Source organism: Xyrauchen texanus, chromosome 3, assembly GCF_025860055.1.
Source record: "Xyrauchen texanus isolate HMW12.3.18 chromosome 3, RBS_HiC_50CHRs, whole genome shotgun sequence".
NCBI lineage: Eukaryota > Metazoa > Chordata > Actinopteri > Cypriniformes > Catostomidae > Xyrauchen > Xyrauchen texanus.
Genome location: NC_068278.1, coordinates 15494091 through 15519827, shown reverse-complemented (window position 1 = coordinate 15519827; position 25737 = coordinate 15494091). Strand labels below are relative to the sequence as shown.

Genomic DNA, 25737 nt, shown 5'->3' with positions numbered 1-25737 from the left:
TTATTGTTTCAAAGCCTACTGTCTTAAGCCCCTCCCCGAAACAAGACCATTCATTTTCAATGAGAGCTGGCGACAGGACTGAGAGAAACCATTGGTGACAGGAATTGGGCGTGTCAAGGGATACGACAAAGTTGAGCAAAGTTTAACTTTATGTAAAAGCGGAGCGATATCGTGCAGTGGCAATCAATAGTAGTGAAAACAGGGCGCTATCGTCATTCATCACCTGTGAGAGACTTGAGTCGAATGCAGGCAAGATAGAGGAGAATAGGAATGTGCAAAACTGTAAATTATGATAACTGACTAGTTGGTCAGTTGTTTGAATGACTAGTCTGTGTTAAGGATAATAATGTATAATTAGGCTCTGTTATGTTTGCGTAACCCTGATCAGACACGTTTTAGAAGGAAATATGGAAATATGCTTAGTACAGCACTTCAACATGGTAACTAAAGCATATTCAACAAAATATAGGCTAAATAACTATAACAACTTATTGCACAAAACTATCAAATCAAGAAAAGAAAAAATAAGAAAGGCTCCAAAAAAAGAGCGGCACAAAACCACTTATGTTCATCCTGAACACAGAATGACGCACTTCAATGTAACCAGAGCACTTGAGAGTCAGGGACGGATAACCACCGGGCCGATTGGGCCGTTACCCAGGGGCCTCTAAACCCAAAGGGCCCGAGCTCTAAATCACGTATTTATTTATATTGAGATACCTTTTATAAATCCATGGCCAAATGCATGCTGGACTACAGCAGTGTGAGCACAGACTCTCAAGAGCATGCACAGGGAATCTGGAATTAAGAATGTTTATTGCATGGATGTGTCAAACTCAGATTAGCAGGGAATAAATTGCACAGTGAGCTATGAGCCTAAATAGCACAATAGGCATATAAAATCTTCAAATTATAAAATCACATTAAAGTCGAACAAACATAATCTCTGTCACTGCCTGCATCATAGTAGGCCTATTCTTAATAAATGGAAAATGTGTAATTCTAATTCACTTTCCATGAGGCAGCGAACGCTACAGATTATAAGACTTCTTAGGGATGCTTTGATTGTTAAATGATACAGCATTTAACTTGTGTAATTATTGTATGCACACCTGAGCAAAAAGGGGAAAACACTCTGTTTATCAAGCGCTGAAAATTTGCCAGGTGAAAAATTATCTGGAATCATGTGTAACAGTCAAATTAAGTCCTCTTTGCAACCCGAACTTCATCAGAATGTTGATTTGTGACACCAGCTCTGAAAAAGCTTGAAACAGAAAACAGGTGTTTTGATATTATAAATAGAAAATGTAGATTTATAAATATTAAAGTTCTTTTAAAATTAACAGTGAGTTGTGGCACAACGATAAAAGACATCCATCCAGTGCATGTTTACACTGCCTCGAGGCACATGTGAACAGCCCATAACTCGCCCTGTAGCCTACTTGAAAAACTGACTAGAACATGGATCCAAACCTGTAGGTTTAACCTTTATCGGGTACCATTGGACTCAGAACAGGTTGAACACCTCTAAACATGTGTAGAATAACCAAATAGTGATTTTGGTATTTGAATACCATGTACATCCCTATTAATAAAGCATAATTTTGGATCGGTTCATAATTAAAAAGCACACATAATTGGCCATGTAAGACATTGCTCCAAATTTTCTTCCATCAATTTGAAAAATTCTACCAAATCTGGCAAGCGTCCTGTATCGCATAAAGGCGAACGTAGTCTCGTGACACTTCATGGTGGGCCTCCATGGTGTACCGGCCCATGGGCCTCTCAATTCTTAATCTGTCCTTGCTCAGGGCGATCCTTGCTGTGCATTCAAAAGGCCAGAACTGTAAGACAGTATTGCAGGGAACACATCTAGTTCAAGATATCAAGCAGTTTAAACCTTTTTTTACTGCAACTATTTATTTAAGCAGTTTCAGACAGAATCAGCTTTTAATCAGACTTTAATCTCTCCAAAGCACCTTAAAAACACAGGAATATTACTCACAGCAGAGGATTTAACATCTAACAGTGATGGCCTTGAAATGTATTGTTGATGTGGTGCTTTGCTGTAACATCAGGGCATAAAAAGTCTAAACCTAAAGCATTAAAGAGACTCAATTTCTTGCAGAAGGTTTAACTGTGCTGACTATAATTCACTTCTAAGCACAGCAAGCTATCATCATTTAAAACGCTCTCCAATCAGTTGCGTCTCTCAATTCATTTAAGAATCGTATCTCCCATTAAAATCACCACCACTAAAAATATCTGACTATAAAAGTCAGTTGTTGGACAACTAGTCGATTAGTCGACCACAGTGGCACATCCCAGAGGAGAGGTGAATGATGTTTTTAATTTCACTGTTCTATATCATTTATCTGCAACCTCATATATTAACCTGTAATAAAACAATGATGTGTGGGAAACTGTGTCAGAAATGATCAGCATTCTGAATACGTTTGATTCATAAATGTATTGATTGTAATTTTTTTTCATGATATAATGCAGAGCACTGCTGCAGTTTAAAATAAACCAAACAAGAGACCAAAAAAATTATTCCTTGACAAATAAGAATGGTATCTTAATTTTACCAGCAATGTATCTCATTTTCTAAAGCTATGGCCAGTTGTGCAGCTGATAAATAACGTTATAGCGTCAGCACTAGGAATGCCCACTAGCGACACAGAGAACAGAGACTAGCGACATTTAGCGACAAAGCTGTATCTGATGAGCAAGCTGAATTGCTATTGATCAGTCCTTTGATATTGATCTGTAATTTACATAATCATATTTCCCAGGATCTTCCATTATGCTTCAAATGAAACTGTTTCACAAAAGCATATAGTCTGCGTGCAGATTAAAGTACTTTTGCAGAGCAGAAGTTGCCATTTGCGTTAAGGAAAAATCTGTTGTTATGCCAGTAACAATTTAGCATACAGAGCACAGAAGTGAAATTAAGAATCAATGAGAGACAGAGGGATAGTGTGAGGTATGTCTTACGTTTTGACATAAGGGTCAGAGAAACCATTGGCATCCATGGCAGCGAGATGGGCACAGCGGATGATGCCCACCACTAAGCCAGACTTCTGAGAGCTATACTTCAGGGAGATCATGATGCGCCCTCGCTCCTCCAGAGACTTATCATCTGTCTTGTCGATCTGTGCAAACAAACACACAAATAGGAAACACTTTTGTCAGACCAACTTCTAAGAAATAAAAAGCATAAATGACTTAAGCTCAAACCTAATAAAAACAAACCATTCCATGCTGTCATTTTACGAATCTGGTTGCTGACCTCATCTAAGGAGCATTATCAATTACTTATCAGATATGGATGGGTTATGATCCCATAAATGGGAAGAAATTTCTACATAACACAGGCATTGTGTCCCATTAGGTAATTTGTTAATGTTCTAAATTTAGTTTCATGCACGACTTTATATTCTTTCTATTGTTTAGCTGTTGTCTAGACATTTCTGTGGCCCAACAGAAACAGAGCTGAAATCATCCCAACTGTTGAGTGTGAGCCATGAATCTACTCTCTTTTCCTTAGAACTTTGTAGAGCATGAAGTTAATTAGCTGTGGAGGAGGCGTCTCTGCTCATCCCCCACACACTGCGGTCTCATTTCCGTCCCCACTGGAGATCACAAAAACACACTTGTTTACACATTACAGAGTCTCCTCACACAACAAACACCATTCTTACTGTTTGCCAGCTGATGGAGTCACACTTAGGATAAAGAGCAGATCCCAATTCAGTCTTTGTGTTGAACTTTTGCCACCTCTACCTGCACTGCAGGTCTGAGAGCAGATCCACAATCAGTCTGTGTGTTGAACCTTTGTCATCTTGACTGTCTCGCAGATGGGAGACAGACATTTAAAAGATGGTGGTAAGAACAGAGTTTAAAAACTACTTTATTGAAACCATAACTTTTAAGAAATTATGTCTCAAAATTTGAGGGTTGGATCATGCTGTTGCTCTTTCTTTTTTCTCAGTGATGCACTTGCCGTCCTGTGAAATTAAATTACATTTATACAACAGCTCCAGTTGTTGAATTTGATAAGCCATAGTTGCTGTTATATTTAGTATAACAGCATAACAGCTGAGATGCTCTACTATTTGTATCGCTTCTCTTTAAGCCGCGACAGTGACAGGGATTTTGACTCATCGTTCATTTGAATTTTTTCATGAATATTTCTGCTGATTATGTCTTTACATCAGAACGTAGCAACAAATGACGATCTTTTATGTCATGAGTGAGTCATTTAATCATTGATCCACTGATTCCAATGACCATCGAAACGACTACTTCACTGAACTGCTTCTCAGTTCTGTTTGATATGAACCAAGAACCGTAGCTGTGATGTGTACTTTAGACTGAATGTATATGTATAGTTCAGTCTGGTCATTCTCTGTTGACCTCTCACATCAACAAGGCATTTCCATCCACAGAACTGCCGCTCACTGGATATTTTTGTTTTTGGCAGCATTCTAAATAATCTCTAGAGAATGTTGTGCGTGACAATCCCAGGAGATCAGCAGTTACAGAAATACTCAAACCAGCACTTCTGGCACCAACAATCATCCATGCAATTATCTAATCAGCCAATCGTGTGGCAGCAGTGCAATGCATTAAATCATGCAGATATGGGTCAGGAGCTTCAGTTACTGTTCACATCAACCATCAGAATGGGGAAAAAAATTTGATCTAAGTAATTTGGACCATGGTATGTTTGTTGTTGCCAGATGGGTTGGTTTGAGTATTTCTGTAACTGCTGATCTACTCTAAACAATTGGCTGATAAGATAATAGCATGAATATTTAGATAAAGTGGCCTGTGAGTATATATATATTGTGGCAGGGCAGAGGGCGGGGCCGGGTCATGATCCTACACACCCGGTCCCGTATTAGGCTAATTAAGCCACTGTGAGGGTTAAAGGCCGACTGCAGAGTATCGAGCGTGAGAGAGAGATCGTTAACGGACATGTCCGTCATGTGTGTGTTTATGTTGTCTTTTAAGTTTACTATTAAAATATGATTTACAGCGTCAAGCAGTTCGCCTCCTCCTTTCCATTGATCCGTTACATATATATATATATATATATATATATATATATATATATATATACACTGTATATACACACACACACATATATATATATATATATACACACAGTACACACACACTGATACACATGACAAACTGCTTTAGCTTTGGCTAAAAGCATCTGCTAAATGAATAAATGTAAATGTATATAAATGTAAACCGGTGGAAATTTGACAACCGGTATACATTTTGGTTATTGTCTCTATTGTGGTTATGTAAAATCAACACTGTGTGGAAAGAAATATGCACAGCATTCTCTTCACATTACACATACGTGGTACACATTCTGCCAGAGAAATGGAGAAGGAAGGCGGCGCGGCTGCTGGTTCCTCAAATCCCTGTGCTCCAGAGACATGTAAGTGCAGAGCGGAATCACTCACACTACTCAGTCCGGGTTCTCTCGATATTGCAGCACAAACCACAAAACTTACGTGACCCATTGGATTTCATTGAAATCCTTAAAGTGCTATGTAGGAAGTCAAACATCTCAAATGGCTAGACAGCTCAACATTCTAACCAACAATGATGAGGAAAACAGCTAAAATAATGTGCCGTGCGGCAACAATTGTGTCATGCAGGTTTTTTAAACTACATATAATTAACCCAAATAAAATTTGGTTCAAATTATGTTATCTATTTAGAAGCAAACTGGCCATGTTTGCCTTTAGATATTAATATATTCTCTATAGAGATAGAGCCTAATGTTGTGTTTATTTTCATTGGATATTTTTTTACTTATGTATTATTTAATTTGTTGCATTGCTTTGAGAAGACATTTCTTGAGTAACATTTATAATACTACTACTACTACTACTACTACTACTGCAAATAATAGCAGTCAACAACATCAGACTGAAATGTGGCATAATGTGAAATTTAGCATTATGGTAAGGTTGAGGTGCTTTTTATTCAACCAATAAAAGCAGCAATTCAGTTGTTGTGCCTGAATGTTTTCGCATGAATGGTTCATAGTTTGACAACTTTACACCATTGTGTTTTCTTTTTTTTGCTGGTTTATATTAAGGCTGTCATGTTTGTCTGAGATGGTTGATGGACGTGAGGATGTTGCTGCAACGATAATTAAATTCCAATTGGTATGTTAATTCTAATCAGAGTTATTTGCAGTCACTTTTGGATGTACTAATCAGTTTGATATCTGAATATCTGTATGTAGCTTTCAAACTTCCCTCAATTTCCCCATCACTCACAGGCAACGATACAGATGATTAGCACAAATGAGCTTCTAATGTCTTCAAATACGTTGCTTTTATTTTAAATGATTTTACTCTAAATTACTCTCTAACTCACAGGAAGCTGCTTTTCCAAACAGTTGCTGAAGTTCTTGGTCTGGTTGGGTTTGAGCTTTTTCAGGGGAATTCGGGTTTCTCCAATGAATTCGTTGTGGCGGAATTTGTCCTCATCACACACTGAAATCCTAGAACAAAACAAAAGATTGTCAACAGAGACAGATCAGGCCTGAACTTGACATGATAAAGAAACTACACAGCTAGTTAAAACTAAAGAGGATCTCTGTCTGAGTTTAAAGCCCAAAGAATATTTAGGTCAGTTACGAATGCTAGGAGTATGCGTACAGGAAGCGTGCCGCAAATTTAGTCATCAGCAGATGCTTAAGCCCGATTTTTGTAACTGCGCATACTCTGAACATGCAGTATTGCACGTGTCTGGAAGTATTTGCAGTAATTACAGGGTCTACAAGGTGGCAACACTCACAAATGAGCTGTTGCTGTCACAGAGACGTATGTGGAAACAACAAAATTGGATGTGCAAGAGCGCATATGTGTAACTAAATCAGGAGAAACCCGTTTATATAATTTGAGTCTGAAGGAATATTAAGACATATTTATGTGTCTAATATCTTAAAGAGAAATAGTCCAGTATCTCACAGCAGACATACCAAGCATGCCAACGCCTGTGGATACGCACAGTGAAATGAAGTATACTTTGAAAGGCTAGCGCCCGACTTAACGCAGACGCTAAGCGTTCCCATCAAAACCGAAGTACACTTTGGGCTTAAGTTTTAAAAGGCTAATCATTCACAACTATGAAAATTCAGACACCAAAAAAGAAGACAGAATCTGACAGGGCCAATTCAACAGCACAGTGCAGATGAGTTATTTGCACAATTCAGTTAACAGCACAGCCTGGCGGACTGAATAGCACATAGCTGGGTTGTTTACTTGCTCCACATAATGGTTTCAACCATGCAGCACTGACCAAACATGCCTGCACTGCGTGACCAATCGGTAGGGTGGCCCGAGCCAGTTTCAATCACGCAACGCTGAACGAAGAGAACTGCGATTTGGTCAGAGCTGTGTGTTTTAAACTGTCTTGCTTCATGCTAACCAATTGGTTGCGCATTCTTCTTTTAAGGTGTTTCACTTCCACAATAACGATGTTAATCTGATTACAATCTTTGTAATCTGTCCAAAAATTAAACAAATAATAATCTTGATCCTAGTTCAATCAGGAAAAAAGGAAGAGCAGGTCTTCTCAAATGAGGCAGGCATGGCAAACACTGCAACTCACCTCCTATGACTGACGATTGCAAAACATTATTCACAGTCCAATATACAATGTGAATTGCATAATACAGTATATTACGTATGTGGAAACAACGTTTGGTCCTTACCAAAAATGCAGAATCTCCATGGGAGGAAGAGTCGTTTAAATGTTATATTTTCACTGTAACCGCTTGCTCACTGTGAATTTCTGTGCTATTTGCAGTACCGGCAAGAACTACTTGATATGTGGGGGTAGGAACAAAGGCGTTGCTTCTTTTAGTTTTCTACAGGTCAATAATAACATTTGGCTGGAAACAGATGAGTAATTCCCACAGAAATAACTCACTGGTGATGTGTCTCATTTAACGCAAGAACAGATGGCCAAAAGAGCAACAATTCAATGCCTTAAGACTATGTTCAATTTGTCATCTACACAAAGAGATGATAAAATGTTTAAAAGAAATAGCTTTGAGATTAAAGGTTTTGGTGACCGAAGGTTTTTTTTTGTTGCAATGATCTGAGACCAGGATTTAGGTTATTTAGGCCAGTAGTGTTGATCTAGACAGTAAACTCCAAACTTATTTTCACTCTAGTCACGTTTATTTCTCTCAGTTTCAAGGACTGGGTTAATCCTCATGCTTTACACCTCATAAAATGACTGATTCCCTCAATTCGGTCTCAAACAATGAAACTGATATTACAAAAACATGCGAAAAAATTGAGTTAGCATATGGGGCACTTCAGGTGTATAGTCACCATTTCTTAGAACTGTAGTCTATGATATGGTCATAAACAATCAAATATTTTATACATGATGAATTCATAGAAAAAATCCCCATCACAACATTTAACAATGTAATATCTCAAACAGACTGATGCGTAGAGAGTTGAATCAATATGTGTGTTACATCGACTTTGGTCTTTCCTTGAATGTGCAGACATCCTTGTTGATAAGGGGAGGGAAAAAACACAAAGAATGCCTCCCGATCCACATCATTTCCATTTGTTACCTCTCCACTGTATTATGTAAACAATTAATTTCTACATGGTTGTCTTATTTCCATCTTGAGTTTAGTTGTGTATTTGTAACCTCACATCGCGACTGATTGCTAAACTCATGAGAGTACATGTTTGTGTAGTCTAGCTCAATTGTTCAGCTCTGCAAAGGCTTCAGCGATGTATCAGCTAAACAGGCAATAACACATTTTCTCCTATTTACTCACAGATTAATAAAGGTCTTGTATGAGACATGGGCAGCAACAGTGCTCAATATGTCCCAAAGATCTGATTTAAATACATTTTCCTCTGTAGTGCTCCATGTGGATAGATTGTTTTACAAGACAACCTTGTACTGGATTGCTCTTCCATGTAGGGAACTGTGTGTGTTTGCTGTTTTGATTATGGCTGATTACTCCAGTGTGTATGTTTATTGCCAATTGTCCTCTTGAATGAAAGTGCAAATGCTAAATGGACAAATCTGTGCTAAACCTTCAATCAGGAAATTCTTATACAGTGCTATTTTCTACAATCACAGCACATTGTGTTTGCCCACGTGAGCTGGATATGCTTGTGCACTGATACAAATGTAGGGGCAGAAAAGTCCAGATTGGTCTGCGATTTAAAGCAATTTTCTTCACTAAAAACAATAAAAATTGTTATGCTAATTTTGGTGCGTAAATGCTGTATGAGTCAGAGCTTGTTCCAGCTCTTAGAGAGCTAAAGATATTCAATTCCAACTGAAAATATTTGTGGGCAGTAAAATTTGTGCATTCAGGTTGCGGCCAGGGTTTAATATGCAAGAAGTATTTGAAATGTCAGGTATATTTTTATCTAAATAAATGCTGGGAGGAAATGAATTAACTATGCATAATTTTGTCCAAAAGACAGATTTATGAGATCAGAAGAGGACAGAGTTCCTGCTGTTAAATAAGATATTCTAATGTTTGTTTTAGTTCTTTTCATTTCTCTTTGTTTTAATGTGCACAGAGAAATCCCCGGAAGTCATACAATTAGAAAAATAAGAGGATAAGCACAGCAAACTACATTTAATTTTCCATGACCGTTAAAAAAAGGAAATAAATGTGTTTGCAAAAAAGTCTAAACTAAAAGGCTTTCAGATGTAAAACCATGAGCGATGAGGTACTTGTGTGGTTAATTTCGCTTTGAATAGAGCTGTCACTGTTGACAGTGAGATTATGAATCTCATAGTTTTCATAGTCATGGTAGGAGTTATGCACAACCTGCCATTAAAACACTAAATAGTGAGAATGAGATATTGCTGGAGTGAGATAAAACCATGAAGCAGTGTGGAAATGCATTGTGTAAAAGTGTAAAAGACTGAAGCATGACATCATCTATATGGCTGTTTCTAACAGACATGGTCATGCTTTTCATAGTCTGTAGGGGTACTTTGGTAGGTCTTTTTTCACTGAATTTGTGAAGATATCCATATCCATAATGTTTTAAATGCTGATATTATGAGATGATTTTTGGAAGATTGCTTTCTCTCTAATACCACCGGCAATGTCCAACCGGGACTAAGCCTCTGTTCGGGTCGATCAGCTTGTTCTACCAACCTTTCATTATCGGACTCAAACTGGTACGGCAAAAAACGTTGCCACTGTTACCATAGTTACAATAGCGTTCACAGCTACTCAGGAAGCCTGAAACTCAGTTATGGTAAGGGGCGTCAGATTTCAACACACGCTCTACACGGTTGGCCAATCATAACAGACCAACAGCTGACCAATCAGAGCATTCTGGGCTTTTCAGAAAGGTGGACTTTAAAGAGGCCGGACCTAAATCAGAGCGTTTGAGCCAGAGGATGAAAATAGGTTTAGCAGAAATGTACAATATGAGAAAAATTATGTGTTTTTTGAACATTAAAGCATGTAAACCTATTCTATTAGACCCCCAAAATAAAATCATGAACCTTTAAATTAGCATAATATGGGCTCTGTAATCATTCAATCACAGATTTTATGTACATCCCTATAACGCAAAAGTCCTACACATGTAATTATTTAGCCACGTGATAAGATGTGCAGATTGACAGTCTCAGACGCGGAGGCAACTGAGATTCCTCCCCCGCCAACCGGATTGAGGTGAGTCACTACGCCACCACAAGGACTTAGAGCGCATTTGGAATTAGGCATTCCAATTAGGGGAGAAATCTGCATTTTTCTCATTGTCATTTGATAAGAGTGTGCTTTCTCTCCCTCTACGCATGTATATCTTATATAACAATGATTATTCTCCATAACAAGCAAATTAAACATTAAACATGATTATCACTAGGGGGCGAAATGCAACTGTCGTATCCGCAGGTCGGAGACAGTGAAATGGGGTGTTTTCGCCTGTGAGTCATTGAGGCTCTATGGCAGATTGAGCATACAAAGATGGCCGCTCGAACATTTCTGGTGGCTTCACAGGTGGCAGTTTACTGTTGTATTAGTGAACCAGTTATATATATATATATATATATCAGTGGTCACGCCCCAAACACACACCATTTTTTTAGTCAGCGTTGCTGTGTCTGGTTTGTCAGGATTCTCAAATAAAGCAATGTTTTCACAGAGCCACGGTGTTTACATTTATTTGAGGGATTGACCCTATGAATGGCATAATCTGCATCCCAAATTGCATATTATTCTATGCCGTTTTGTTGTACGAGTAATATACTGATGAACCAAAACTTTATGACCATCTGCCTTATATGCTGTTGGTAATCCACGTGCCGTCAAAACATTGCTTACCCGACGAGGCATGGACTCTACAAGACCCCTTGAAAGTGTCCTGTGTATATGTCACCAAGACATTAGCAGCAGATCCTTCAAGTCCTGTAAATTGCGGATTGGAGCCGCCATGGATTAGACTTGCTGGTCCAGCACATTGCACAGATGCTTATTCGGATTGAGGTCTGGGGAATTTTGAGGTCAGGGCAACACCTTGAACTCTTCATCATGTTCCTCAAATGATACCTGAACAATGTGTGCAGTGTGGCAAGGCTCATATTCCTGCTGAAAGAGGCCACTGCCATCAGGGTATACCATTGCCATGAAGGTGTGTACCTGGTTTGTAATGATGTTTAAGTAGGTGGCACGTGTAAAATTGGCATCCACATGAATGATCAGATCCAGGGTTTCCCAGCAGAACATTGCACAGAGTATCACAGTCCCTCCACTGGCTTTTTGTCTTCCCACAGTGCATCCTGGTGTCATCATTTACCCAGGTAAATGGTGCACACATACACGGTGGCCCACGTGATGTAAAAGAATAAGTGACTCATCGGACCAGACAATCTTCTTCCACTGCTCCAAGGTCCAGTTTTGACACTTGCGTGCCCATTGTAGGCGCTTTCGACGGAGGACAGGGGTCATCATGGGCACTCTGACTGGTCTGCGGCTACGCAGCCCCATATGCAGCAGGGTGTGATGCACTGTGTGTTGTGACACATTCCTCCCATAAACATCATAAACATTTTCAGTGACTTGTGCCACAGTAGACCTTCTGTTGGTTCGGACCAGAGAGGATAGCCTTCGTTGCCATTGTGCATCGATGCCAGTTTATGGTTTGTCCCTCCTCGAACCACTGTTGGTATGTATTCACCATTGCTGACTGGGATTGCCATTTAAGAGATTAACAGTTTGATACTTGTCAAAGTCACTCAGGTCTATACTCCTGCCCATTTCTCATGCATTCAACATGTTGACTAAGAGAACTGATTGTTCGCTTCCCATCTAATCTACCCAAACCTTGACATGTGGCCTTGTTAGGAGATGATACTCATTATTCACTTCACCTGTGAGTGGTCATAATGTTTTGGCTCATCGGTGTACAGTACTGTGCAAATGTTTTAGGCACTTGTGAAAATAAAGATACTTCATCTCTTCAGGTAATCCCAGACTGACTCGATGTTCAGTGGGAGGCTCTGTGGGGGCAATGCCATCTCTTGCAGAGCGCCCTGTTCTTCTGTTCTAATCTTTTCTATTTGCAAAAGTACTGTTTGGGAGTCTAAAATTTATTTTTCCTATTGACACACTTTAGCTGAAGATATAAATTACCATCTTAATGTATTTGTGAAACATCTTAAGTGCCTAAAACCTTTGCACAGTACTGTATGTTCACACTAAAATGCAACGAAGAGTACTACGAGTACCCAGATGACCCATGCTGTGTGAATATGTACTTTACGTTATTTGAGATAAGAACTGAGTTTGGCTAAAACCCCTGTCTACACCAGTCACATCTGTTTTGACATGATGTGATGCACCGCTCCTGTACGGTGTAGACAGGGTGTCATACAATAAAGCGAGCAGCAGCGTATTATGTACATTTGAAATGTCACTTACAAAGGCTGAAAACATACAAATTCCTCTGTGTATAAATTAGTTTTTCCATTTGGGACAGGACTACACTTTGAAATTTTGAAAGAGTGTATAGTGTAAGCTTTACTAATAGTTTTCTCTGCATATAAAGCTGGATGGTAGGCCGCATTTAAACATAAATAACAAAATACATACATCAATGCAATTATCTGAAAGGATGAAGAACAAAATGTACACTGGATGGTTGATAAAAAAAATACAAACATAAATATCCACTGTAAATCCATAGAGCACAAAGTTATAACTCAGTTAAGGTAAATGTGTAAACAAGGTGACAAAATATTCTGTTTTAACTTGATTCCCTATTTTCCCTAACTCACTGGATGATATTAAATATTTCAGTTAGAGTATTAAAATAAAGTTGAAAGTATTTTGCAAGCTGCCAAGCTAATGTAGGATTATCCATAAATGAAGCCATCAAATAAACTCAACACCACATTCCACAGATCAGAGAGATCACCCAATGAGCCATTACAGAGTCATAAAAAGGAATCCATGGCGCCTAAACTGCTGAAGGAGACCGTCTCTCCCATGCCTGCTTAACATCAAACTAGGGTTTGTAATAACAGAGCTGACAATAAAGAAGATCCTTCTTTGTTCCACAAACTTAAACCCTCAGGATTACCTTCTGAACTTCAACACAGAGGAAGTTCAGCAGGTTTTCTTTGAAAGGTCCTTGTGAGATCTTCATGAGATCCTCATTATTCTGCAAACCACAATTAAAAAGAAATCCATGAACGTTGTACTTTGAAATGTTAACCCTATAAAATATACAAGAGGCATTTGGACCCAAAATATTTATTACTAGATAATTCTGAATATGACTCTATGACCTGTGATAACTTTTATCACTGACAAATGAATGATTATAGCGAATGTACCTTTTAAAATATGTGTAGTGATTTGTGATTTGTATTATCTATGTTGTAAATCCTTACCTTAAAATATTAACCAGTATGATGTGTAACCAGGGATTTTAATGTTTTGTTACTTACACATGTAATATTCATGAAAGCATGTCACATTTAGTATGTAAATGCTTGCTTGTTTACGTAGAGAATGTTGATGACAATGAATGTCATGTCTCTTGCACGATTTTCAAGATATAAATGTTCATGATTAAACATTCACTATTTTGAGTTGTAAGAATGTAAGGATTCTCCACACAAAGGATTTTAAATCAACTTTGAAAGAGACAGACAGTTGACCGTGTGACTTTGGAAAGCCACTTCTGTTTGGATCGGGACACCTTTGTGGTGTGGCCAGTTTCAGTTAAAATGTTTCCAAAACAGTTCTCTGCTCTTTTCTTCCTCTTCTGCTCTTAGAATCCTCTCTTAGAACTCTCTCTTGGAACTCAGCTCAGCGGTGCTCCCTTGCACTTCACTTCCTCTGTAGCTCCTCATCCTGCATGCTATGTTGAGTCCAAGTAAGCTTGGGACTCGAGTCCTGAGGAAGCCTCTCACTCTCTGCTCTACTGTTCATACACCCAACGGGAGTCATCCATCGACGCAACAGATCCCAATCTAACAGAGTTCCAAAACACTGACAGAATGAACTTTCGACAAAGAGACAAAGAACCAAGCAACACAAAGAATGCAACTCAGAAAGGCAAAGACACGCAAGTACATCTCCAGACTTTTGCTCAAAGTGTTGGCGTATTAGTAAAATACTTTGGGTAATCTGACTGCAAATAGATTTAGACACAAAGAAGGATAAATTGTTCTTAAAGCATTGTCTACAGACTCCATACAGTTCATTTTCACTGTATTGATAATTTATTTCACATTCTGTTAACACTCACCAACCTGTTTCATATTGTATGTGTTTGTTTAGTTTTATGTTTAGAACAACAATAAAGTTTGTCTGTATTCAAAGATAATTTGACTGTGGTATATTTTAATAAATAATTTCATCCCTGTTTTTAAAAGATTTCACTTCAAAGATGTACCTAAATATGTATATGTAACGTAGTTCAATGGAAAGTAGGAGGCGAGAACCGGCTTGGCAATGTAAATTATATTTTAATGAACAAATAAACAAAAGACAACATCACACACATGACATGAGAGAGAGATGAAAAAAAAAAACGTACTTGCCGGTTCTCTGATACACCGTTGCATGGTCCTCGATCACTCCTCCACCCTCACATGCGGACGACAGCCGCTCCTCCCCGGGCGGACCGGAGTCAGACCCATGACCCTCAACGGAAAGAATGCTCCTCCACGTTCACGGTGACTCCTGGGGACACTCCTCCGCCCCTGGCAGCGGCCCTACCGCTCCAGGCGGTCGGAGAGTCACTTACCTCCTCCCCTCGCGGACGGCGGTCTTCTGTCGACCCCTCCACGTTTCTGGGGGATGTCAGGGCACTCCTCCACCCCTGGGAGCGGCTCCATCGCTCCAGGCTGTCGGGGAGTCCAGTCCCCACTCGTTTCGCGGATGGCAGCCGTTCACTGTGTCTGGGCGGTCGGGCTACTCCCCTGGCGGATGGCAGCGGTGCTCTCCCGGGTGGACAGCAGTGTTGAGGACTCCGCGACGGGCATCCCTCCTCCTTCCCAGATTTCGGCACCAGTGTAACGTAGTTCAATGGAAAGGAGGAGGCGAGAACCGGCTTGGCAATGTAAATAATATTTAGATGAGCAACTAAACAAAAGACAACAACACACATGACGGACATGTCCATAAACGATCTCTCTCTCCCGCACCATCCTCCGCTGTCGGCCTTTATCACTCTCGGAGGCTTGATTAGCCTGATAAGGGACCGGGTGTGTAGAATCACGACCCGGCCCCGCCCTGCCCTGCCACAGTGTAATATTATTTTTGATAAGCCATGAGAATAATATTTGTCCAATAATTGAATTAATCATAATTTCCTTATTAAAGCTAATTCCTTACAATAGAAATTGTGAGCAGATACAACAAGACGTTGTATTCCGATTTTAATGGTGGAGAATTTTATTCAGACAAATAATCTAGTTATTTGTAATTTATAATGGTTATCAAACAAGACTAATTCCATTATAAATTTCCTTACATAATAATGTAGAATAAGGACAGTTTATTTTAATTCCTAGCTCACACATACTGTTCCCTACATATAATGGTGGGGGAAATGCAGAACTTTAATCATGATTTGATGCACATCTACATCAACTGAAATTTCCTACACTATGTCATGAAAAGGGAAGTCAGGAGAAGGCAGACGAGAGGTGAGGATCCAGACGCGGCTTTATTAACGGGCAAACAATAAAAATACAACACAGGAACAAAATAAAAGGTCCACAATGGGAAAAGGAAACTAAAACACGGGAGAACATAGAGGGGCAAACACTGATTGGGAAAACATCCACAGGGACAAGGAAACCTCGAACGACCAGGAAGGAGTCAAGAGCAGTGAACATGAACAAAACAGCAACATTCAACAACGATTGACAAAGACTGAACAAAGAACCAGGTTTAAATACAGGAGGGAACAAACAAGGGAATGAGGGACACCTGGAGGAAACAGAAAGATAACCAATCAGGGGAACACCAATGATACAAAGAAACTACAGAGGACTACAAAAACCAAACAGGAAACAGTAACTAAATTAAACTTCAAAATAACGGTACAAAAACAGAAGACAACAGGGAACATGACAGCATAAAAGAAACTACAAAGGACTTCAAAAACCAAAACAGGAAACAGGAACTAAACTAAACTTCAAAATAATGGTACAAAAACAAAAGACAACAGGGAACATGACAGCATAAAAGAAACTACAAAAGGACTACAAAAACCAAAACAGGAACAGGAACTAAACTAAACTTCAAAATAACAGTACAAAAACAGAAGACAACAGTGAACATGACAGAATCCCCCCTCAAAGGATCGGATTCCAGACGATCCTAAACAAATAAAATTAATTACGAGAAAACCCCCCACAAAAAACAAAGTGAGGGCACTAGGGGCAGACAGACAGACCAAGGGGGCACTAGGGGCAGACAGACAGACCAGGTGGGGCACAAGGGGCAGGCAGGCAGGAAGTCCAAGGGGGCACAGAGGGCAGTCGGGAAGTCCAAGGGGCAGGGACAGGTTCAGGAGACCTGGGAGGTGGCCATAGGACAGGGACAGGTTTAGGAGGTCTGGGAGGAGGGGTGGCTGCTGAGGGACCTGGCGGAGTCAAGGAGGACTTCTGAGGCGGAGCCGAGGGCGGCTAGGGAGGCGGAGCCGAGGGAGGTGATGGCTTAGAAGGCTCAGAAGGCAGAGCTGAGTGAGGCTCAGGAGGTGGAGCTAAAGGAGGTTCTGGAGGCGGAGCTGAGGGAGGCTCTGGAGGCTCAGGAGGCGGGGCTGAGGGAGGCTCAGGAGGTGGAGCTGAAGGAGGTTCTGGAGGCTGAGGAGACGGAGCAGAGGGAGGCTCAGGAGGCGGAGCTGAGGGAGGTTCTGGAGGCTCTGGAGGCGGAGCTGAGGGAGGCTCTGGAGGCGAGGCTGAGGGAGGCTCTGGAGGCCCAGGCGGCGGAGCTGTGTGAGGCCCAGGAGGCAGAGTTGAGGGAGGCGGAACCATGGAAAGCCCTGGGGCCTCAGGAGGCAGCACCATGGGAGGCTCAGGAGACGGAGCCGAGGGAGATGGCACCGTAGGCGGCTCTAGAGGCGGAGGCCTGGAAGGCTCTGGAGGTGGAGCCGAGGGAGGTGGCGCCATAGGAGGTTTCAGAGGCGGAGACCTGGAAGGCTCTGAAGGCAGAGCCGAGGGAGGGGGCGCCGTAGGATGCTCTAGAGGCGGAGCCCTAGAAGGTTCTGGAGTCTCTGGGAGCAGAGCCGTAGGAGGCTCGGGAGGCGGAGCCGTAGGAGGCTCGGGAGTCTCTGGGAGAAGAGCCGTAGGAGGCTCAGGAGGCGGAGCTGTGGGAGGCTCGGGAGTCTCTGGGAGAAGAGCCGTAGGAGGCTCGGGAGGCTCGGGAGGCGGAGCCGTGGGAGGCTCGGGAGTCTCTGGGAGAAGAGCCGTAGGAGGTTCGGGAGGTGGAGCCGTAGGAGGCTCGGGAGTCTCTGGGAGAAGAGCCGTAGGAGGCTCGGGAGTCTCTGGGAGAAGAGCCGTAGGAGGTTCGGGAGGCGGAGCCCTAGGAGACTCGGGAGGTGGAGCCCTAGGAGACTCAGGAGGCGGAGGCTTAGGATGCTCGGTGGGCGGAGCCCTGGAAGGCTCGGGGGGCGGAGCCCTGGGTGGCTTGAGAGGCTCGAGAGGCGGAGCCCTGGAAGGCTCGGGAGGCTCGAGAGGCGGAGCCCTGGAAGGCTCGAGAGTCTCGAGAGGCGGAGCCCTGGGAGGCTCGAGAGGAGGAGCCCTGGAAGGCTCGAGAGGCTCGAGAGGAGGAGCCCTGGAAGGCTCGGGAGGCTCGAGAGACGTAGCTCTGGGAGGCTCGGGAGGTGGAGCCCTGGGAGGCTCGAGAGGAGGAGCCCTGGAAGGCTCGGGAGGCTCGAGAGGCGGAGCTCTGGAAGGCTCGGGAGGCGGAGCCCTGGGAGGCTCGGGAGACTTGAGAGGCGGAGCCCTGGGAGGCTCGAGAGGAGGAGCCCTGGAAGACTCGAGTGACTTGAGGGGCGCTGATCCTTGTACGGTCATGGCTACTGGCGCTGGCTCAGGGACGGTCGAGGCTACAGGCGCTGGCTCAGGGACGGTCGAGACTACAGGCGCTGGCTCAGGGACGGTTGAGGCTACAGGCGCTGGCTCAGGGACGGTCGAGGCTACAGGCGCTGGCTCAGGGACGGTCGAGGCTACAGGCGCTGGCTCAGGGACAGTCGAGGCTACAGGCACTGGCTCAGGGACGGTCGAGGCTACAGGCACTGGCTCAGGGACGGTCGAGGCTACAGGCACTGGCTCAGGGACGGCCGAGGCTACAGGCGCGGGCTCAGGGACGGTCGAGGCTACAGGCGCGGGCTCAGGCTCGCTGACCGTGGCTGGCGTGGGCTCAGGCTCGCTGACCGGGGCAGGCGTGGGCTCAGGCTCGCTGACCGGGGCAGGCGTGGGCTCTGGCTCACAGACCGGGGCAGGCGTGGGCCGGGAGGCGGAAGCCCGTCTTCTCTTCCTCCTCCAGGCAGACGAAGTGGACCGCGCTGGCTCGTGGAGGGCGACTGGTGTGGGGGTGAGCTCGCTGACAGATGGGACTGGCGAGACTGGAGAGTCACCACTGAGGGAGGAGAGATAGGGTCCTCCTCAGTGACGCCCACGGTTAACGGCGAGCCGCAGACCCGCAAAGTCACCTCCATGAAGCTGCCGAGAGTCCACTCGCGCGTTGCCAGTGGCAACCGCTCCCTCAGTGAGGCGTTCAGATTGCCCCGAAAGAAAGATACCAGGACTGAGTCCGGGAAGTCAGAGACATTCGCCAGCTCGAGGAAGTCGCTGATATGATCCTCCACCGGTCGGTCCTCTTGTCGCAGACAGAGCAGGCGATAGTTGGCTTGTTGCACCGCTGGATCCAGTTTGGTCGATCGTTCTGTCACGAAAAGGGAAGTCAGGAGAAGGCAGACGAGAGGTGAAGATCCAGACGTGGCTTTATTAATGGGCAAACAATAAAAATACAACACAGGAACAAAATAAAAGGTCCACAATGTGAAAAGGAAACTAAAACACGGGAGAACATAGAGGGGCAAACACTGGTTGGGAAAACATCCACAGGGACAAGGAAACCTCGAACGACCAGGAAGGAGTCAAGAACAGTGAACATGAACAATACAGCAACATTCAACAACGATCGACAAAGACTGAACAAAGAACCAGGTTTAAATACAGGAGGGAACAAACAAGGGAATGAGGGACACCTGGAGGAAACAATCAGGGAAAGATAACCAATCAGGGGAACACCAATGATACAAAGAAACTACAGAGGACTACAAAAACCAAACAGGAAACAGGAACTAAACTAAACTTCAAAATAACAGTACAAAAACAGAAGACAACAGTGAACATGACACACTAAATATCCACACAGTGAATTATTTTTAATGATTCCTGTATACATTTAGCATGACAGTTGTTGGTGCTTATGATATAGTGATTGTGTGCTTTTTTTTTTAGAGTTTATCCAAATCACTGGCTCTACAGATTTAGGTTTTGGGTTCAACTGCATCAGGTAAGAGACCAGCCCTTCAGCCTTCACTGGTTATGTTTACATGGCTTGACCTGAATGTATTCAATGCACTGGCCACATTTATTTCTTTACTAACCAATACTTGAAATCAATAAATATCAAACCAGAGTAATTTTTGAACTAGTTTTAAGCACCCAAATGCTGGGCCATGCCAGTCTCATTTAATGTTGATGTTCTTGAGGATGAAACTTCCTGTGTCTCTTTTTTGTTCAGCTCTTTTTATTTGCAGCCAGAACTAGCCTCCCTTCAGAGTGATCAAGAGCTATAAAATAGTTATAAGATAACTATTTTACCACTGGGATGTAGTCACAGACTGCTAGAGATTTACTAGATAGCTTATATTGAGGAAATGTAAGGCCCTATAAGGCCTAGGTGCCAGAATGCTTTAAAAGGAAAAATGAAAATGTAGTTTTTATAAATACTAGAGGTGAGATGCTTAACATACCAGTGTTTTGAGTTACTTTACGTGAAGGACAAGAGAGCATTCCCTGAAGGAAAGGCCTATAGGGGAGACTTTTACAAAAAACACTGCATCCGCAAAGCAACCAGCATTGTGGACGACCCCACACACCCCTCACACAAACTCTTTACCCTCCTCCCGTCTGGCAAGAGGTACCGAAGCATTCGGGCCCTCACGGCCAGACTGTGTAACAGCTTCTTCCCCCAAGCCATCAGACTCCTCAATACTCAGAGACTGGTTTGACACACACGTGTCCTGAGTTGCACTTTAATAACTGTCACTTTATAACTGTCTGCTACCTCAATAACTGCTATGTGCATAGAACATTATCTCATAGTATGTTATGTTTACATTTTAGAAACTGTCATCTTTTTGCACTACTGAGTACTGGTCGGCGCTGCACTGTCTATTGTCCTGTTCATTGTCAGTAATTTGTTGTACTGTCCTGTACTTTTTGCACATGTTTGCACGTGCACTTTATATAGGTATATGTAGGTTTTTTTTTATATAGGTATTTTATTTCGTTGTGTTGTCTCATGTGGTCCTGTGTTGGTCCTTTGTTGTTTTTATGTAGCACCATGGTCCTGGAGGAACGTTGTCTCGTTTTGCTGTGTACTGTACTAACTGTATATGGTTGAAACGACAATAAAAACCACTTGACTTGACTTTTGGTTTCCATGGAAACTGGCTAAGACAGCCCTAAAAAAAAAAAAAAATGGTGAATCATCAGGTGGGTCCTCCCCGATGCACATGACTGCAGAAACATAGACACCCATTGCTCACGTGCCTTTAAATTGTTCATCTTTACCCTCAAAACCCTAGAACAGAAAAATGTAAACATTTCAATTGAAAATTTAAAATATTCTGCCCAGTGTTATACATAATTTGCCCAATTTTGCAACCATGCATGCAAGTGCCTGCCCTCTCTCTCTCCCATTGATGGACTTTAATAAAATAAAATCAAAATAAAATCCAACAAATTTTCAAAGGATCCACGTCCACATCCAGCCACATCTCAAAGAGCTCAGATCTCTTAACAATAAAAACTGCATAGACAGCAAAACAGTAAATCAGCCTTAAAGTCTCATCCCAGGCCTCACTTAAACCTCTACAATCATACATCCTCATTCCAGCTTTTGAAGCATAGACTCTCTGCCTCATTCATTCACACTGAGTCCAGACAAATCTGGGGGCTTCCATACACAAGGCTGCAATATCAATTTAGCATTTTTGTTTCACTATCCAGAAGATAAAGATGGACTTTGATGGACTTTAATAAAATAAAATCCAAATAAAGAGGTGTGGGGCACAACTCTCAAATGGATGAGGTTCATGGGATGGAACGAGGTCCCGGGTCACTTAAAACCCGAGGTATGCCCAAAATTCATATAGAAATACGTGGATGGAAATCCAGCTATAGGCGTTTGGAGTAGGACTATCTTTTTGTCTGACCAATGGTAGACAGAGGGAGATCTTTTGAAACCTGTTTGCTGCTAAAATTAAACACACTTTAAAATATGAATAAATGTGAGTGGATATCAGACGGTAGCGTAATTAACCAATTAAAGTATCAATGTGATCAATTAAAAAATATGCATCATGGTCAAATATCAATGATGATGCAATTAGTAATATTGTTCATGGTTTATAAAGAAAGACAGAACTGAATGTTAAAAAGACAAACAAAATTGCCAATATACTTTGATATTAATAGCTGTTCTCCTCTTATCATTTACAGTGAATATATGGTGGCTAAATGTGCATCTATGAGATCCAATAAACTGGTATTAATCTGACATTCTTAATTTGATATGATCTGGTTAGAGTATTGGGACCTTAATTAATATATCTATTCCTTCCAGGATTTTTTTTTTCTGCATAGCTTTCACATATATATGAAAAACAGACACTGTGTAGGAGGAAAACTCTAGGTGGTCCTCAGATTAATGGCTTTTATGCAAGCAGTTTCCTAGTGGAAAATGTATCTATATGAAGTTTCAGCTAATCAACATTTAATCAACACCAAATTGTAATCTGATATCCACTTAATGCTTGGTCAACCCATATACATGTTTAAAACTGAGATAGACCAAAATTTGCTCTGTCAGTAATGATCAATGACCATTTTCTCTGGCTACTTGTTGTCAACAACATGGTACAGCATGGAGTTGAACATTTGCATGACAACATTTTATTTATATTTATTGACATTTATCCCATTAACCATGAGGAGATCATGAACTTGTTCATTTACTTAGTCAATATAGCTAAACATGTACTATTGACCTCATGTTTACTAAAACCCCCTTCTTACTGTATATTTGCAAAATTTAACTAAATAGACAAAGACCATTTTAATGGCAAGTAGCCAACTCGTATAATCTGATTTTAATGGATTTGAGGGATATTGTGTTCGTTACACAGCTGTTATGCAATGAAAGACACAAGTGGAGACTAATGTTTCTCTGTGGTGTAATCTTTACTGCCACTTTGTTTGTGCTATTATGCCCTAATGTAGCTTTTGAATCACTGTGCAGAGGTTCTATGCAAACAAAATAATCAAGCTTTGCTTTGCAAAACAGCACATTTAGTTACTGTCATGTTTGCGAGATAATACTAATGTCAATTAAAAAGGGGCAATGATGTCTCAGCTGGTATAAAATCACCAGGCAACATAGTATATGTCTGGGGGTGGACAAAATAACAAATACGACATAAAAAAAAAAGTTCAACTTTCGAGTACCTAAATCAAAATTGTTTATAAATGTGAGTCATACTAGGTTGATTATCAGTTAGCACTATGTTTCTAAAGAGATCTAACAATTACCACTTTGATTTATGACAAAAGGCAACTTTCACAAGCCTAAACAGTCGTTGCCCGAATGGCATGTATGTCATAAAAACAGGCAAATGTCTCAGAAATGATCATGGTATATGCCAAACCTGAACAAACTGTATTGCAAAAAGGAACAATGGTTACATGGTTCAGTTGCAGGATATTTTATCAATACATTAAAAAATACATTCTGACAAATTACCTTAAAATTGAAATAGCACCTCTGTGACCCTGGCTCAACAAAAAAATGTCATCATTAGGTTTATGGCATAGCTGCCTTTCAGGAACCACTTGTACCCAAGGCCAATGCATAGCTTTTTCCAATGTTTCATAACCAAGTTATGCTTTTATTTCCCGGATTCTGCTGCCAACAGTTCACTACAGCGAGGAAAACATAGGTATGGGCAGACAGCTAATTGGAGGTTGCTGATAATTAGGTACATTAGGTACAGATAATTGCCCTGCATGGTCACAAAAACCAAGGAATATGAGGCCATTTTACATGACATCCTGCACTGAGTAACATGTAAATTAACTATTTTTTTCTAGGTCAAAAATGTTCTGTTCACTGAATCAACCTGAATACATTAAGTTGCACCAAAGAAAAAACAAAAAACGAATTTTAAGGGTTAGATCAGGTAGAAATAGCTCCTTACATTTGCAGGTTACCACTTTTTACAGTTTATAGAACAAACACTTTTGCCTCACTATATTGCTATCTTCCAGAATCCTAATACTCAAATGCAAACTTTTAGGAAAAAGTCAGGAGAGGTTTCGTGAACACTAGATCCATTTTGAAGTATAGAGTGAGAAGCAGACTTCTGTCTCCTTCACCTACCCTTCATCTGGATGCTTTTCAGTTTGATGAATGCCGTAAATCCCAATACACTCTATTCAGGACTTGTATGGCAGCCAGGGCTGGACTGGTAATCTGGAATACCGGCCATTTTACCGGTGGGCCGATGCACTTTTGGGCCGATCAGGGGTGGAATGGACATCGGGAGAACCGAGGGGGCTGGTGGTTCGGCCGGTAAATGTGCTGAATGGGCCGCGATAAGCAACAATGAGCTGATGCATTATGCAGAACGGACCACAAAATGGCGCCGCTATATGCAGAAAAGAACAGCGACACACCCCCCTTCCCGCTCGCTCAACAACATGTGGCTCACCCAACCGAACCCCCCCAACAGTTGGGCCCGTTGCCATGTAAAATCCCGAGCCTATTTCTCTTCCTAGTCCAGCCCTAATTGCAGCGATCCAAGAAGGATTGAAGCTGTTCTGAAGGCAAATTTTTGTTCTGCTTGTAATTAGGTCTCAGGCTCTACACCACGTGAGGGTCTGGGTTTGGCCTGACACACCCAATCATAATGCCCATCTTTGCCATCCAATCACAAGATTGCTCTGGTGTTCAATTTTAAATTGGAATCATGCCATCACGGACAATTTATAAAATATCTATTTCAGTCTTGTTTTCTTATTAAAGTATGAAAAGTTACCTTTCTTCTGTTGGCACCTATATCTAACTATTTAAACTAAATGCCCACCCCCCTCCCCCAAATATACCTAAAAAGTGCATTGGTCTTTAAAGAAACAAACATGTTATTCATAGCCTGAGAAAAACTGAAAAATTCATGCATTACATTACAGCAGTGCATTAGCTTTTTCTCTATTTGTGATAGCCAACACCTGGCAGCAAACCTAAGAGGGCTAGAATCCATGCCTGAAATTCAAATGTTCAAAAACAAATTTAAACCAACTGTTCTTAGTTCAGAAGACACTGCGCTGTCAGTAGTTGTCGACCGATATATTGCAGAGGCCGATAAATTTTCCCTTTTGGCAGATTTGTTTCTTGAGGGCGCTCATAATTGTCTGCTTGATTGTGAAGTGACTGAGACATGTAAACGACCAGCACGGTTCATTTTGTTGTTACTTGCCATTGTGTTACTACAATAATAGACCAGTGTGCAACGCAGTGTCATTTAAATGGTCCGCATATCAGATGCGTTTGAGCTCATAATGTTAAAGTGCTCGCCTGTTTTTTTCTCCCTCTCTCCTCAACTGTTCCCTGTAACTTTTAACTGTCTTTTCTAATAATAAAAAAATCATATACTGTCTGCAAATATGCGCATATCTCATTTAAACAGATGTAATAAACTAACCTCCCACAAATTCAGCAGATCCAGCATCCTGTGGAATGCTCATAAATCTTAGTCTGAAGCACACATTCTAACGGTCTCTGCTCAACGGTTCCCTGGAACTTTTCTAATGATAAAAGGCAAATATCACAAAAAACTATATTATATTTGGTCAAATATGCAG

General features: G+C 41.6%; 1 protein-coding gene across 2 annotated transcripts in view; it reads right to left on the bottom strand.

The window, feature by feature from the left end:
* Window positions 1–25737, bottom strand: part of LOC127630525 (double C2-like domain-containing protein beta) — a 352764-nt gene that overhangs the window by 6256 nt on the left and 320771 nt on the right. For both annotated transcript variants that reach the window (XM_052108114.1, XM_052108121.1), the window contains 2 exons: window positions 6415–6541; window positions 2998–3155 (listed from right to left, as the gene is read on the bottom strand). In XM_052108114.1, coding sequence (XP_051964074.1) covers window positions 2998–3155; window positions 6415–6541 — 285 coding nt within the window. The remainder of the gene's footprint in view (window positions 1–2997; window positions 3156–6414; window positions 6542–25737) is intronic.